This window comes from Microtus ochrogaster, chromosome 7, assembly GCF_000317375.1.
Source record: "Microtus ochrogaster isolate Prairie Vole_2 chromosome 7, MicOch1.0, whole genome shotgun sequence".
NCBI lineage: Eukaryota > Metazoa > Chordata > Mammalia > Rodentia > Cricetidae > Microtus > Microtus ochrogaster.
Window position 1 is genome coordinate 83,741,215 of NC_022014.1, and position 15,397 is coordinate 83,756,611.

General features: G+C 55.8%; 3 protein-coding genes across 8 annotated transcripts in view; 2 read left to right on the forward strand and 1 right to left on the reverse strand.

The window, feature by feature from the left end:
• Positions 1-2,876, forward strand: part of Anapc11 (anaphase promoting complex subunit 11) — a 6,441-nt gene extending 3,565 nt beyond the window's left edge. For all 4 annotated transcript variants that reach the window (XM_005350877.2, XM_005350878.2, XM_005350876.3 and 1 more), the window contains exon 3: positions 2,520-2,876. In XM_005350877.2, the coding sequence (XP_005350934.1) occupies positions 2,520-2,665 (146 nt within the window). In that variant the 3' untranslated portion in view covers positions 2,666-2,876. The remainder of the gene's footprint in view (positions 1-2,519) is intronic.
• Positions 2,877-5,516: 2,640 nt separating this feature from the next.
• Positions 5,517-8,642, forward strand: Npb (neuropeptide B). The gene is made up of 2 exons (XM_005350879.2): positions 5,517-6,446; positions 6,529-8,642. Exons 1-2 carry the CDS (start codon positions 6,006-6,008, stop codon positions 6,661-6,663), a joined length of 576 nt encoding a protein of 191 aa, XP_005350936.1. The 5' UTR covers positions 5,517-6,005; the 3' UTR covers positions 6,664-8,642.
• Pcyt2 (phosphate cytidylyltransferase 2, ethanolamine) lies at positions 7,207-15,185 on the reverse strand. Of its 3 annotated transcripts, XM_005350880.2 has the most exons (14): positions 15,034-15,184; positions 13,513-13,601; positions 12,950-13,111; positions 12,431-12,497; positions 11,517-11,601; positions 11,318-11,362; positions 10,962-11,015; positions 10,387-10,525; positions 9,955-10,037; positions 9,599-9,676; positions 9,297-9,362; positions 9,092-9,157; positions 8,854-8,942; positions 7,207-8,749 (listed from the first exon to the last, which is right to left on the reverse strand). In XM_005350880.2, exons 1-14 carry the CDS (start codon positions 15,120-15,122, stop codon positions 8,647-8,649), a joined length of 1,215 nt encoding a protein of 404 aa, XP_005350937.1. In that variant the 5' UTR covers positions 15,123-15,184; the 3' UTR covers positions 7,207-8,646. The 3 variants fall into 3 exon arrangements, with proteins under 3 accessions (XP_005350937.1, XP_005350938.1, XP_026636399.1); XM_005350881.2 differs by lacking the exon at positions 10,962-11,015; XM_026780598.1 differs by lacking the exon at positions 7,207-8,749 and having other exon boundaries at positions 8,879-8,951; positions 9,093-9,157; positions 15,034-15,185.
• Between the last annotated feature and the right edge of the window lie 212 nt (positions 15,186-15,397).

Genomic DNA, 15,397 nt, shown 5'->3' on the forward strand with positions numbered 1-15,397 from the left:
CCTGTCCTGGAACTAGCTCTGTAGACCAGGCTGGTCTCGAACTCACAGAGATCCGCCTGCCTCTGCCTCCCGAGTGCTAGGATTAAAGGCGTGCGCCACCATGCCCGGCGAAGCTGGTGTTTCTTACCAAGCATGAAGGAATCTTTTTGTCTGTCTTTCATGTATACAGTGTTCTGCCTGCATGTATTCCTGCAGGCCAGAAGAGGGCACCAGATCTCATTACAGATGGTTGTGAGCCACCATGTGGTTGCTAGGAGTTGAACTGAGGTCCTCTGGAAGAGCAACCAGTGCTCTTAACCTCTGAGCTGTCTCTCCAGCCCCCCAGGAATCTTTATTTAACAGAGCCACACAGAGTGGGAGTCAGAGGACAAGTGCTCGTGTGCGTCTGTCACATCAGACAGCTTTGTGAACTCTCTGGAACTTGCTTATCAGCGCCACCTTCAGGCACAGAACTACCTGTTCTTACCTATGCATAAGTGACTCACACGTGGGCTGCGGGGCACAACCTGGATGACCCTAGCTGGGTCTGACCAAAGGGGTGGCCAGAAAGCATCTTAGGTGGCTAGGCACTTAGAGTCATCCATGTGAAGTAGACCCAGGCTTTCTTAAAACAGGGCCGTTAGCTACACAGAGTGGGAGACTCAGTCTGGCTCACAGATTGTTTAAATGGGAGGGAGTTGACTTCACTGTGCCAAGTGTTTGACAGGTCCAGTCTGTTTTCTGGAGAGATTCCATAAGCACCAGCTTTCTCACAGATTAAAGTCCTGTGAAAATTAAGTTACCAAGGCTGTAATAAATCTGTTTCAGGTCCCAGGGGGCTTTAAGGTAAAGAAGTCTTGTCAAGAAGTGTTTTAATTAAAAAAAAAATAATTTCGTCAAGGCACTAACCAGGCCTTGCATGAATCACCGCCAGTGCGCCAGCACGCTCATCAAGTGCTCCTGCTCGCCCTGTAGGGACAGCACCCTCCTCCACATGACCACCCACAGATGAGCCAGCTCCGTGATCTTGTTTGTGAGCCAATAGGGTCTGAGTCTAATTGGAAAAGGGTGATTTCAAACAGAGCTCTGCTGAAGTTAGGAGCCGGGGTGGTGCACACGCCTTTAATCCCAGCACTCTGGAGGCAGAGGCAGATGGGTCAGAATGAGTTCTAGGACAGCCAGGACTACACAGGGAAACCATGTCTTGGAAAGAAAGAAAAGAGAGAGAAAGGCTCAGTCATGCTGAGCACAAGAGTGACAGACATGGACTGGTTCCCCAGGATGGATTGGGTACAGTGACCCAGGCTGATAGTGGCCCTGTGCTCTGCCTTCTTCAGTAGGGTTTTCTAGTCTGAGGAAGCCAGGGATACTTGTTTTTGAGCGGGGTCTCATGTCTCTTGTATCCTAGGTTGGCTTCAAAATCCTTGTGTAGCTGAGTATGGCTTTGAATTCTCCATCTTCCTGCTTCCAGCTCACAGGTGCTGGGATTGTCTGGTTGTGCAAACCTGGGGGTAGAATGCGGGCTTTGTCCATTCTAGGCGACTGCTCTACCAGCTGAGCTGCGTTCCCAGTCTCCCCTTTTGTTTTTACATTGGTGTATGTATGTCTGCATGTATGTCTGTGTGAAGGTGTCCTCAGGTCCTCTGGAGCTGGAGTCACAGACAGGTGTGTACATGTGGGTGCTGGGAATTGGACCCAGGTCCTCTGCAAGAGCAGCCAGTGCCATCTCTCCAGCCCCTGTTTTTAAATTTTACTTTAAGAAAAAAAAAAGATTAATCTGTTTTCATTTATGTGTATGGGTGTTTTATGTCCATCTGTGTTTACCACATGCATGCAGTGTCTGTGGAGACCAGAAGAGGGCGTTGGCTCCCCTGGACCTGGAGCCGCTGGTGGTTGTGAGCTGCCACGTGGAAGCTGGAAACTGGACCTGGGTCCTGGGCAAGATCAGCAAGTGCCGTAACTGCTGAGTCAACTCTATAGCCCTAATTAGTTTTAATCATGAAACCAACTCTGTCTGGCTCCGATTGGGCTTTCTCCATGGAGGAAGACTTCCAGGCTTGCAGAGTGAGAATCTGCAGCCTGTGCCCCTGGCTTTGGCTAGAGGTGGGAGAGCTGAGGGTTCAGGTGAGAGAGAGGATGGCACCTGCTGATATCAAGTCTCCTCAGCAGCTGTCCCATGAACACCAGGGTGGTACAGTTGATCTCGGGGGTCCAGGGAAAGAACCTCCCTGAGTTCCAGCGTGCCTTTAATGAAGACAGAGTTCCCTACTCAGGTTGTGACTTCTTGGCACCATAGCCATTTTAATGTTACCTTCTGGGTATTCCAGGTCAGTTTTCCACAGAAGGGTGTGAGGGAGTCACTGTAGGTCTTTCAAGCCGTGGGCCATATCTGGGGACGGACGGTTTGGGTCACATTCTTGCGTGGTCTCCCCTGAGAGGCTCTGCCTGTGGGCTGGAGCCATTTCCAATGCCCTGGAGGGGCCTGCTTGGCTTCACATGCTCTCCTGTGTCCTTACGTCTTCCCTCCCGCCCCCTTACAGGTAAGGTGCCTGGGGACGACTGCCCTCTGGTGTGGGGGCAGTGTTCGCACTGCTTCCACATGCACTGCATCCTCAAGTGGCTGAACGCGCAGCAGGTGCAGCAGCACTGCCCCATGTGTCGCCAAGAGTGGAAGTTCAAGGAGTGAGGCCTGTGTTCCCTCTGCCAGCGCTGGGCCAGGCTCCGCCTCTTCCCTCCCCTCCTCACAGTGGCACCGGGCCCTGGTTCTGCACTGGGGACAAGGATGCCTTCCTTCTGGCTGAAACAAGGAGGTCTTTTTGTTTGTTCGTTTTTTTTCATCGCATCATTGACATTTTTATTCAATAAGTAAACTCATTAAAGTCCCGAGCCTTGCTGGAGGCCTCTGGCTGCTGCTTTCTTGACATTGATACAGCTGCGGTGTGTTTTGTTATGAAAACCCTTATGAATAAACATCTTGATGAAATAACTGCCGAGTCACAACTCAGAAACAGGAAAAGTAGAAGAGACTAAGGCAGGGCCAAGCTGGGCAGAGACCTTAAGGTGTGTTGTGCTGGGGGACTGGCAGGAGCACATAGCCCATCTGCTGCCCTAACCTGGAAGAAGCCCCAGCCCTAGCTGGGCAAAGCTGGCCATTCTGGCCAAGCAGGCACTGGTCATGCCCAGGTGATCTTCAGAGACTACTGTGTCTTCCTCAGACTGAAGACCAGATCTAGGGTAGGAGGATGTCGTCCTCTGGTGCCCTCGGGAGGAACAGCCCTTTGCAAACTTCTTTATTCCCTACAGCTGGGGATTTTCAGCCTCTTAGGGGACAGTAGACCAGCCCTACGGTGTCTGGAAGCTCCTGGGTGGAAATTAGTTTAGGGTGGTATCTGGGAGTCCTAGTCAGTTCATCACCTTGTCCTTGTGAGGGCCAGCCATGTGAGCTAAGTCTGGGCAGGTCACCCAAAGGAAGTTCTTTATTTCTTCCAACCATTATCACCTGGGACTCTGGCCATGGATGGATTTCAGTGGAGGCTGGGGTCTCAGTTGTTCACCCAGAGAAGGTGCCTGGCTGCAGGAGGAACCAACCACAAGCTGGGATCACCCGACCCCTACCCAAGAACAGACCATTCAAAGGAAATTCCTGGCATTCCAAGCACTGTAGATAGAAACACCTGCTAATGCACAGCCAACCAGGACACCCCTAGAATGAATGCCAGCCAATCAGGGGTCTTAAAACCTCAGAAACTCCTCACCCCCACCTTTACTACTATAAAATCCTATTCTAGTTGAGCTTGGGGCTCTCCGGTTATTCCAATACGTTGGACATGCGGAGAGACAGAGTTTGAAAACTTGACTAAAATAAAGGCTCTTTACTTTTACATACGGGACTATTGGTTTCCTTGTCTGCTTGTGGGGATTGTGGATTTGGGCATAACAGTCCTCAGAGACTCAGTGATCATGGACAGTGAACACATTTGCATACCACCTGTGCCCTACAGCCTGGAGAGCAGGCCAAGCAAGCAGGGGCAGGACTCCCCGCCATCTGGATCATCTACAAGGGTGTTGGCAATGATGGCTTGCTGTCTACAGTGCCCTTGAGGTACCTCCTACTTGAAACATCTGTGCTTCTGAGAGATTATAGCTCCATACTGCTCGGTTACCTCTCGCATGCTGAGCCTGGCACTGGCATCAGCTGGCACAAATAGAGATGGGTGTAACTCAGCCCAAGGATACCCAAGAGCTGCAGAGGGGCGTCGAGATCTGTGGATTTGGAGCTCCTTGGGCTGACAGGTCTGGTCCATCCTAGCTGGTTTGTCCATCCCCAGCCTGCTCACCCTCCTGGGTGCCCTCCGTGCTTTTCCTAGGAACTTTCTGTGGGGAAATCCACCATTCTAGGTCACCCTGCTGAAGCATCTTCCTGTACAATGGAGTATTCATGAGGTCTCTCTCTTTCCAGGCTCACCTCAGGGCTCTGACTACAAGGCTTCACTCTGGGTTCCTTAGCACTGGGGTCTTTCTGATCTGTTATCTCGGGACCAGCTCCACTCATCTCACACCCCAATCTCTCTGGAGATCAGAAGACCCTAACTAAGCCCGGGCATATACCCCTCCCTGCATATAGAGTCCCTGGTTCTGGTCAGGACGCCCTGATACAATCCCATCACGACAGCTTGTGCTCTCCCTGAACCCCTTTCCCAGGCAGGAACAGCAGGTCCTGTAGAAAGCTTATGCCATCGAGCTAGGTAGCCTTTCTCCGTGCCTCCTCTTCCTTCTTTTTCTTCTCCTCCTCTTCTTCTTAAGTTTTTTGAGACAGGGTTTCTCTGTGTAACAGCCCTGGCTGTCCTTGAACTAGCTCTTGTACACCAGGCTGGCCTCAGACTCAAAAAGACCCACCTGCCTCTGCCTCCCAAGTGCTGGGAAAAACCCTGTCTTGAAAAACAAGAGAGAGAGAGAGAGAGAGAGAGAGAGCGCCATGTGATGGTGCCTCACATCTTTAATCCCAGCACTCAGGAGACAGGCAGAGGGATCTCTGTGAGTTCAAGGTTGAATCTCACATTTTTAATCCCAGCACTAGGCAGATGGGAAGTGTTATGGCTGGGCAGAGAGAGGACTACAAGGCAGGAGGAGACAGGAGCTTAGATGCAGTCCGAGGACTTGTAGTGATACGATCGCCCCTTTGGTCTGAGGGAGAGGTAAGAGCTAGTGGCTGGCTGTGCTGCTTCTCTGACCTTTTAGCTTTCGCCCCAATAGCTGACTCCAGGTTTTTATTATTAAGACCAATTAGAACTCACACTACTGTAGGCCATTTTTTACTATATATAATTTCTATTTTTGTGTGTGTGACTGTTTTACCTACAAGCATGTCTGTGCACCACATGCATTCCCCCAATATCTGCAGAGTCCAGAAGACATGTGATCCCCTGGAACTGGAGTTACAGTTGTGAACTGCCATGTGGGTGCTGGGAATTGAACCTGCGTCCTCTGGAAGAGCAGCCAGTGCTTTAAGCCACTAAGCCATCTCTCCAGCCTGGGGATTTTCTTTTCAAGACAGGGTTTCTGTGTAACAGCCCTGGCTGTCCTGGAGCTTGTTTTAATGACCCCCCTGCCTGGCCTCCCGCGTGCTGGGGTTAAAGGCAGGTGCCGCTGCACTCAGTGGAAATTTCTTAATTAGTTACTGATCTGGGAGGGTCTAGTCCATTGTGGGGCGGGTGGTCCTGGGTTCTATGAGAAAGCAGGCTGAGGAAATCAGGAAGCAAGCCAGGAAGCAGCACTCTCCCATGGCCTCCAGGTTCCCGTCCGAGTTCTTGCTTTCGCTTTTCTAGTAGACTGTGGCACGGAGTATGTTAACCACATAAAAACCCTTTCCTCCTGACGTTGTTTTTTGGTTGTGATGTTTCTTCACAGCAATAATAACCCTAAGACAGTCTCTCATCCCGCCTGGGGGCGTTGCTACTTCTGGCCAGTAAGCCTCAGAGGGCAGTTCAACTTCAGCAAGGAGAGATTGGCTCTCTGCCATCAGTGACATGAGTGTTCAGGCCCAGCAAGGTGTAAGAGATCCCACTGATCCTCTGTGCACAGCCCGTGCTCCACGCCACTCCTCCCAGCTCCTCCTCCCGGCCTCTGTTCCCGCCTCCCCCGCCCTACATCCCATTGCAGATGTAAAGCCCAGTCCGGTTCACAGACTTCAGCCACATTTTCCCTGCTCCTGCGCACAGCACAGCTCCATGGCCCAGTGTGGGACGTCGGTGGCCGCCGCCGCCCTGGCGCTGCTCTTGCTGCTCCTGCCGCCAAACCTTGCGTGGTACAAGCCTGCGGCGGGACCCCAGCACTACTCGGTGGGCCGCGCCGCGGGGCTGCTGTCCAACTTCCACAAGTTCCCGTCCCCGCGACGCTCCGAGTCCCCAGCACTCCCTGCCGGAATTGGACCCCTACGCTTGGAGATGCGCTCTAGCCTAAGGAGCCTTGTGAGTGTAAGGGGGTAGGGGGTGGTGGGTGGCGGGAGCCGGTGGGGCACAAGCGGGACCTCAGCCTCCACCGCCCACCCAGGCCCTGTGTGTCAAAGAGGTGACCCCGAACCTGCAGAGCTGCCGGCGGCAATTCAACAGCCCAGGGACTTTGCAGTGTAAAGCGGACGTCTTCTTATCGCTGCAGGAGGCTGAATGCCAACAGCCTGAGCCCTGAAACCCCTCATGTCCAGCCTTGCTTGAAGCAGCACAGGCCCTGTCATGTGGGTTGGCGCCCGTGACCCCTAACTCCTACCATGCTCCACAGCAAATAGCTAAATGAATAAAGACGCAAACCGTGTCTGCTGAGGGTTGCTGGAGGTGACTAGTGCTCCTGGGAGTGGGTGGACGAAGCAGGCCCTCCGGCCACTGCTAGGCTTCCCTATAGCATCCCCTTCCCTGGCCAGGCTGGGTCTTTCCCTCTTCCACAGAGCAAGAACAGGTATAGAGGCTCCCCAACCCCACAGTCTGCACAGGTGACCCCCCCTACATAAGTAGTAGGCACTGGGCATAGACAGTTCCTAGTAGGTCATCTGAAACAGCCCCACCATGCTGCCCCTCAAGTCAGTCCAGGTTCCTAGGTTCTTTCCGGAAGTCCTGCTTTGTGTCTAGCCTCACTCTAGGCAACCCTGCTGCTTCTGGAATTCCTGCTGCCCCCACCCCTAACCTTGTCTGCCTCTCACCTTTTAAAGTCCCTCCCCAAACACCTTGAAGCACTAAGTACTTAGCTGCTGTATGTTCAACAAATCAGGACCAGAAGTGAGGTGCACTGATCTAGAGTAAGGCTCTAACTGCACAGGAGCCCTTAGACCCATCCCCAAACGCCCACTGCCCTGAGGGCCAGAGCCTGGCCCTCCCCTCACATATTCTGGGCCCTGGCCACAAAGCCAAGTGGGCAGCTGGCTTGAGTCCTGCCTTCCCTCCCGCCCAAGGCAAACACCCCCAGGTGCCAGCTCCGTAGCTGAGCGAGCTCTGGTCTGGGAGCCCCTGAGCCTGCTGTTGAGGGTGTCTTCCTCTCCATGGTGCCTCACCCAGAGGCCACAGGTGGCACAGAGCATGCCTACCAGTGAAGTGTTCCTTTGGAGACCAGCACACTCGGTGGCTTCCTTGACCTGAGACTGTGCTGAGTATTCCACAGCCCAGGGTTCTAGCGTGGGCACCACCCCCGTTCCTAGCAGGCAGGGCTGAGCACTGTACCTCTGAGCACTGTACAGGCTGGAGGTAGGTATGCCCCTCCTCCAGATCCTGACCCCAGGTCTCATATGCTCACAAAGGCTCTCCTGCTTCCAAGGGAAGAGAGAAGGCAGGTCTACCTGCTTCAGTACGTGCAGAGACCAGGTGTGGGATAAGAGTACCAGCAGCATCCTTGTTTGGGAGAAGCCAGGACTTCAGCACTCCCCTACAGTCAACCACCAAGAGGCAGCTGTAGGAGCCTCAGCAACCTGGTAGTTGCCAAGATCCTGGGTCTACAGAAGAGCCAGGGCAGGTACACAGGCTGCCCAGCTTCCTGGCCTGGCCTGTTCTCCCTTCTCTAAAAGAATCCCTGCTGTGGACGGGTTTCCTGCATCTTCCTGGGGCCAGGTGCCCGCCGGGTGCCCCCGCTAGGCTTTATTCAGGGAGCCAAAGAAATTTACATCGGCCACTGAGGTACAAAATGAGGACCACGGAGTCTGTGCAGAGAAAGTCAAGCTGGCCCAGCCGTCAGGGAAGTACATCTTCTGGGAATCAGGAATGGGGTGCTAGAACGTGCCCCAAAGTAGAGGGTGACCACTTGCAGGTCATCCCCCTCTGTACCTCTCATCAAAGCTGGGCCGGCAGATTGCAGCTTCCAGTCAGGCAGGAGGGGCGCCCCCAACCAAGACTGGGGCAGTGGCAGTCGGAACTGTGGACGCTAAGGACACACAGCAACACTCCTCCGTCTCCTGTCCACTGGGCTGCTTCACTGTGCTGGCCACCCTCTCTGGGCAGCTCAGTGCAAAGGACTGAGCCTGTGGCAAGGTGGGCGGTGGGCGCCTCACAGGCGGTAGAACAGCATCCTCCAGCAAGGCCAGCTTCCTTTGGAATTATGTGAGCTGACACCAGGACACAGAAGCAGAGCAGGGTCGGGAGAGAAGAGATGGGCACAGAGCAAGGGCGTGAGTGACATCCTCCAGGTCAGAAGTCAGTCAGTCTCCCCTGCAGGCTGTGCCTCCTGCTGCCTCCTGGCCTCCAGAAAGGCCAATTCCTTGGCTTCCTTCTTCTGATTCCGTGCTTCGTACTCCAACCTGCAGCCAGACAGGCATCATCAACCGGGCCTCCAATGCCAGCCGCCCATGGCCGAGTCGCCCACAGCCGACCCGCGGGAGAGCCGGAGAGGGAGGGGCCACACCTGTTCTTGATGATCCTCTGCACAATCAGGTCTGTGGTGAGGTCGCTGCCACTGTCGATCTGACGGAAGATTCCTCTTCTCTTGGGCTCCTGGAGGCCCCAGTGCGAAGAGAGGAAGGTGGTGAGAACCCTCCTGACCACAAAGACACCCCCAGGTGCCCCTCTACACACGAGAGACCAAAACCAGAAAGGACGGTTGTTCCCACTTTCCAGAGGCAACTCAGACCAGGGCAACCCACCTGGTAGGGGTCAGAGCCATCCCTGTCCGGCACAATTTCTGTCTTCCCGTGACATACTAGGTCCACCTACAAGGGGAAGGAAGGGTCAGGCCTCCTCAGAGAAGCTCTGCCACCACTGACAACCACCCAGGGCTAGCCCAGACCTAGGAAAGCTGGCCCTGGCGGCCCTGGATGACCCAGGAGGTCAGCTAGAGAGAAGCCTCACCTTGAAGTGACTCAGGAGCTCCGCTGTGACCGAATACGGTGCCCCAATCACCACTTCTGAAACATACTGCAGAGACACAGCCGGGAAATCAGCTCACTCAGTTCTCATGTCTGGCAAGCCAGGGCTACAGGGTGGCAGAGAAGGCCCAGGGGGCCAGCTGGGACAGGGCAACATAGCAGGGCCAGCGGGCAAAGGGAATCCTCAGACTCCTCAGTAGGGGACAGAAACTGCACCAATGGGGCCCAGCCACCCGCCACCCGCCTTACTACGGCTCAGGGAAGTATCTCTTCCAGCCCACTCACCCGGCAGGCCAGCACGCTCAGAGTCCGCTCATGCAGGTTCATGATGGGGTAGTTCTTGCCCTTGTATCGGTTTACTTCCTAGGGCCAGGAGGTTTGCTCAGCTAAGAAATGGTGCCCTCCCACCCAGCTGGCCTTCCTGGGCAGAAGCTGGGAGAGGCACCCCTCTCACGGGAACCCTAGGCAGGGCTGTCCTGGACTCCAGAAGAGATCCATGCCTGCCTTGACTAGACACCTGGAGCCTCCCTCCTTTAGAGGCCACCTGTGCCTACCACTGACCCCAGCGAAGACCTGTGAGGGACCCCATGGCCCATCAGCTCATGGGGTACCGAGAAGTGAACAAGCAGAAAGGCAGAGACCTGGTCAAAGTGCAGGCCGGCAATGATGTAGGGCCTCTTGGCCAGCTTGTGCACCTCCTCCAGGAAGTCCACGTGCCCGATGTCTACATCTGGATTAAGAAGCGGTAACGAGCTGTACATGGTGTTTTCCTGCATACCCAGCACTTGCATGGTGGAGGCAGGAGCATTGCAAGCTCTAGGTCAGCCTGGACCACACAGGAAAATTCTGTCTCCAAACAGCGAGACCTGGGGCTGTAGCTCAGTAGTGGTCATGTGTCTCAGATACAGAGCCCTGGGTTCCATCCCCAACCCAAGGGGTGAGGGGCGGCAGTAAGGTGCTAGCAAGGAAGGGCTCTCTCCTGTCCTCAACAGCGCAGACCCAAGGGACCCAGCTCAGTCTACGGGTTCCACTCTGTGGCAGGACTGTGGGGCACAGAGACCCTGAGAGGATACGGAACAGGTCAAAGGCACCGGCCACGTAGATGACTGTCTCCCCAGGCTGGGGCTCCTTCCCAGAAGCAAACTGGATGATCTTCTGGGATGTCTGCAGAAACTGGGACACCCCTGTCCAGGGACTCTGCCCCCCAGGGCACTATTAGCCAAGAGAAGGAACTAGTTAGTGCCAGAGGCCTCTATGTGTGCCCCTCTCCCAGCACCCCCACCCTCAGGGCCACTCTTCGGAGCCCAGGGCTTCCTGTGCCCCTGTCATAGGAGTGGGTGTTGGGCGTATGTGCAGAGAGCATTAGAGGCTGGACTCCCCCCAACCCCAGCCTGCGAATGACCCAGCAGCACAGCCGGGGGCTACGGCCAGGCAGGCACTTGGGGCAGGGGCAAGGACACACCATGGTAAGGTCAAGCAGGACCACTGTAGCTAGCAGGACTGTGGCTCCACCCGGTGGCCACAGAAGATACTGCAGTCAACACCAGCTCTGCCTGGCAACACACCACCAGGAGCAGGCGCAGAGCCCAGTGGCCAGCAGTCACAGCCCTCTGAGGGACCCGGCACCCTGAGGCCACCATCTGGTCACCTGGGAGGAGACTTCTGAGGAAAGTGTGTCCCCGGCAGGTGTCGGGTGAGGGGGCTACAAAGGGAGAGAGGGCCAGGCCATTTGGTTAGATGCCACCTGTAGGTGGGCAGTTCTTGCTCCTCCTCCAAGAAGTGGCTGCTGGGACTGGCCACCTCTTGCCTGTCCTCCCTCCCAGAATCCACTAGCTGGCCAAGCCTGGTGGTCAGTACCTGGCCAGCACTGGGAAAGAGAGGGAGGAGGGCAGACAGTGAAGCCCTGGGTGAACCTTTTCCCGTGGGAAGCCTACAGTGGGAGGCTGGGGAGCGCTGGTGGTGGCTGTCTATTTCCAGAGCAGCCTCGCAGCCGGCTGGACTCACCTTGCCAAAGCTGTCAGCATATTCCCGGTACTCGGAGGACATCTCCTGCACACAAGGGCAAGAGGCTAAGGGACCTCGCCCTCCACAGCCCCAGAGCCCAAGGATGGGATGGTCAGGGAGAGCACAGGCTGGACCTGAGGGTGGCTAGGAGGTGCCCCGCCCTCCCTGTTTGTCCCAGACCCCATTCCTCCGGACTCACCTGACTGCTGTGGTGGGCCTTGGTCACCAGCAGCATGCGGCCCACGAGGTCTGTGGTGGACACACCCTGTGTGCGTTTGCACTCTCTGGGGCAGAGGTAAGGTGGAGGTTTTCATCCCAGACACTGCTGAGGCTCTGCTATAGGCGGCAGCCACCTGAGGGACATGACCCTAACCCAGTCCCCCCACAACAGAAAACCAGACTGGGGCAGAGCAATGGGCTCGCATCAGTGACAGAAGCAGAGGGTTCATTCAACTGTACAATGTAGCACCCAGGAGTAGGCAGGCCACATTTGGGACACACAGCTCTGGTTCCCATTTTGGCATCGTACCCTCTGGCCTCTCTTAAGACCCAGGGCCCTATACCCTGCTCTATTCCAGGCTGCTTTGTCTTCTGTAGGAACCATTGGCCACAGCTGGCTCTTTAAATTATAGTTAATTAAAATAAAAGGTCAGTGTCAGGGGCTCTTTAAATTATAGTTAATTAAAATAAAAGGCCAGTTCTCCAGGGGCACCCGTGACACTACTGAGTTCATGGATGCCCTACCCACAGTGCTGATCAAGAATGCTCCCCTAGTGGGGCTGGAGAGATGGCTCAGTGGTTAAGAGCATTGCCTGCTCTTCTAAAGGTTCTGAGTTCAATTCCCAGCAACCACATGGTGGCTCACAACCATCTGTAATGAGGTCTGGTGCCCTCTTCTGGCCTGCAGACATACACGCAGACAGAATATTGTATACATAATAAATAAATATTTTTTAAAAAAAGAATGCTGCCCTAGGACTGGCCACACAAAGGTCACCCACAAGCAATTCCTTCTTGCATCCAGTACTGACTGTGGGCCCAAATGCCCTGCCAGCTGCCTCAGAGCATCAGTGAGAGCTAGGAAGGGATGCACTTGAGTACCATTGGACCTACCTGTACCTCCCAGCCTGCTTCACCTCCTCATAGGTGTCTCGGCCATCTACCGTCAACGTGATGTCATCTAGGGGTGACACGCACACACAAAAGGATTCTGTTGTTTCTGACAGAGAGGATCTTGCTGTGTCGTCCAGGCTGACCTGGAACTTTTGTTTTATTTCTTGAGACAAGGCCTCTGTGCAGCCCTGGCTGTCCTGGAACGTGCTGTGTAGACCTGGCAACTCAGAGGTCCGCCTACTTCCGCCTCCAGAGTGCTGGGGTTAATGGCTTACAGCACCATCGCCCGGGTGACCTGGAGCGTTTAATGCCCCTGCTTCAGTCTCCCCGTCACTAGGATCATGTGCATGCACCATCACACTGGGCTCAGAGCTCGGGGCACCCTTGGGACCAGAGTGACCCTTTCATTTGTGCCAGTGCTCTCAGGGAATGGGACGAGGAGCCCTCTACCCCTGAGACCCTGTCAGCTGTCAACCATCTGACTGAGCCCAGCCCCCACTCCAGGCCCCGCCCACTCACTGCCGTGAACACAGAAGTCACAGTTGAACTTGTCCAGTGTCTCCAGGGTGGTGACATAGGGAGCGGCGGGCACCACTTCATCCACCCACTTGATGGCCTGTACCATCTTGTACCTCTCCTCCTGGGTAAACACGGGGGGGCCCTTATGCTTGGCAATCTCCTCTAGGGACAGAGAAAGAAAACGGACAAAAGAAGACAAATGATGGCCGTCTCCAGGGGCCAGTCCTTAGGAGCCTCTACCGCAAAGCAGAGCGGGAAGTAACCACACCAGTCTCCCAGCCGTAGCCCACAAGGCAGGACCCCATGTAGCCAGCTTGTGTGCCCAGGTTAGTAAGGATACCCTTTAACCAAGTCTGTTCTCAGGAATCAGGGTAGGGTGGACAATACAGCTGGAGATGCCCCGTCCAGTGTAGCCACAGCTCTCTACAGCTGGGACCAGGCTGCATTACTTACTAAACTCTTAGCCACTGCTGTGCTCTGGGGAAGGAGGCAGGATTTGTTCCCCCACCCCCGCAAGCTCCGTTGGTTGGAGTAGGTCCCAGGCACGGCAGCCCACACCTTACCATCGGTATGCACACCCACGATGAGGTAGTCTCCCATGGCCCGTGCCTGGCGCAGCTGATTCGAGTGACCATAATGCACCATGTCATAGCTGTGAGGGCAGACAAGGTGGGTGGTCAGGCCTTATACTGATCTCGGCTGGACACTGGGGGCCTTGTGCAGGACCGCAGCTTTGCTCCTTTGGAAGCCCCCTGGGAGGGCTACTAAACCAAACCCCTGGATTTGGGGCTTACAGAGACAAAGTCGGTTCTCAGTTGTCCACACCCTAGATACCGGACTTAGGGAATGGTCTCAGTCAGTGCCAGGTCAGTTCAGGGAGGAGGCTTGGTAAGATCCAGAGAGCCGGTAAGTGACACCCGCAGCTCACAAAATAGAACTTGTCCAGGACTTAAACGTGGGACCTTCTGCACCCTAAGCAAGACTCAGCCCCAGATCAACAAGCCACACTCAAGCTTTGAAACAAGACAACAGTCCTGAGTTAGGAGCAGACTCCATTCTACCCTCAGACAGGCCAGCCCCAAACAAATGGCCTGGCTTAACTATGAAAGAAGTTAAGAACCGTCACCTGGTCCTGGAGTCTTTATCCTCAAATCTAGGTCTGGCTGTGACTACACGGTCAAGGTCAAAGCTACCTGGAACCCAGCAACATGCTGGGCACTGAGGGTACCACTGTACACTGGGGCCACCTGTATTCTTCTCCACGGGCCAGTGCTGGGTCACAGTCTCTGCTCAGCTTCCTCCAGAACTCCAGAGGGGTGTCATCGGGTGACCCGAGCAGCCCAGGATAGCTGCTACAGTTCACAGAATGGAGGCAGGAAAACAGACAACCCTAGCAGGCTCAGGCACCACGGTAAACTCTGGGCCAGCCTTTGTGCCCACTAGACAGGTAGGGCAAGGTTGGAGGTCAGAGTCTGCAACTGGGATTAGGGCACAGTGTTGTGGCTGAGCCAAGGTCATAGTCCACTGACACGAAGTCAAAGCCACTGCTGGTGACTCGGGTGCAGAAGAGCGGGAGGGGCAGAAGTTGTAGCTCACTTGCCTAGCTTGTACCAGGCTATGGATGCATCCTCAGGACCACCAAACCAAAACAAACGAGATAATGCACCAAGTCCAGTCTACTCCCCGACCGAATCCCCTGGGGAGCCCTAGTGAGCATTCTGCATCCCTTCTCATCCACCCGGGTTAGGCACGACGAAGGGCTGGGGGCAGTCAGTTACAGAAAGGCCAACATCTCTTCTGCTTGTTGACAGTTCCACGACTTTCTTAGAGCGAAGCAGCGTCACGGGCTGACTCGCCAGGGAGCCCTTGGCCTTCCAACCCCGGGAACCTGGGTCAGAACCACCGCGGTCGAACGGCCGCATTTCCGGTCTCCGGGGAGAGCGCTGCCCGGTGCACCCGCACGCAACACTTCCGAGTGGCCGGGGGCCGGAGTGCCTCGTGCGGCCTCGGAAGACTCGGGATCCGCCAACGGCCGGTGCGTGACCCCGCGGCGGTCGCCCACCCCTCGCCGCCGCCGCACTCACCAGCCGTCGCACCACACCCGCACGGCGCGCTGGCCCGCCGGGACCCTGCGCCCGGCAGCGCCGACCTCCCCGTGCCCGTTCCGGATCATGGCACCGCAGGCCCCCGAAAGAGCGGGGCGCTCCCGCGACTCGCAGGACTCTGGCCCCGCCCCCAACGCTTGCGCGTGCTCACGCGGGTCTCACCCGCCTGCCGCGGCCAATTGCGAGCACGACTCCAGGCCCCGCCCCCGGCCGGGCCCCGCCCCCAATGGCCAACATTGGTGGCCAATGGTGTGCGTCGCAGGTCCTAGTCCAAGCAGGGTCAACTCCCACGGAGTGTCCTGTAGAAATCCCTCCGGCCCTGCGTCCAAAGGGAGCCGGCTAG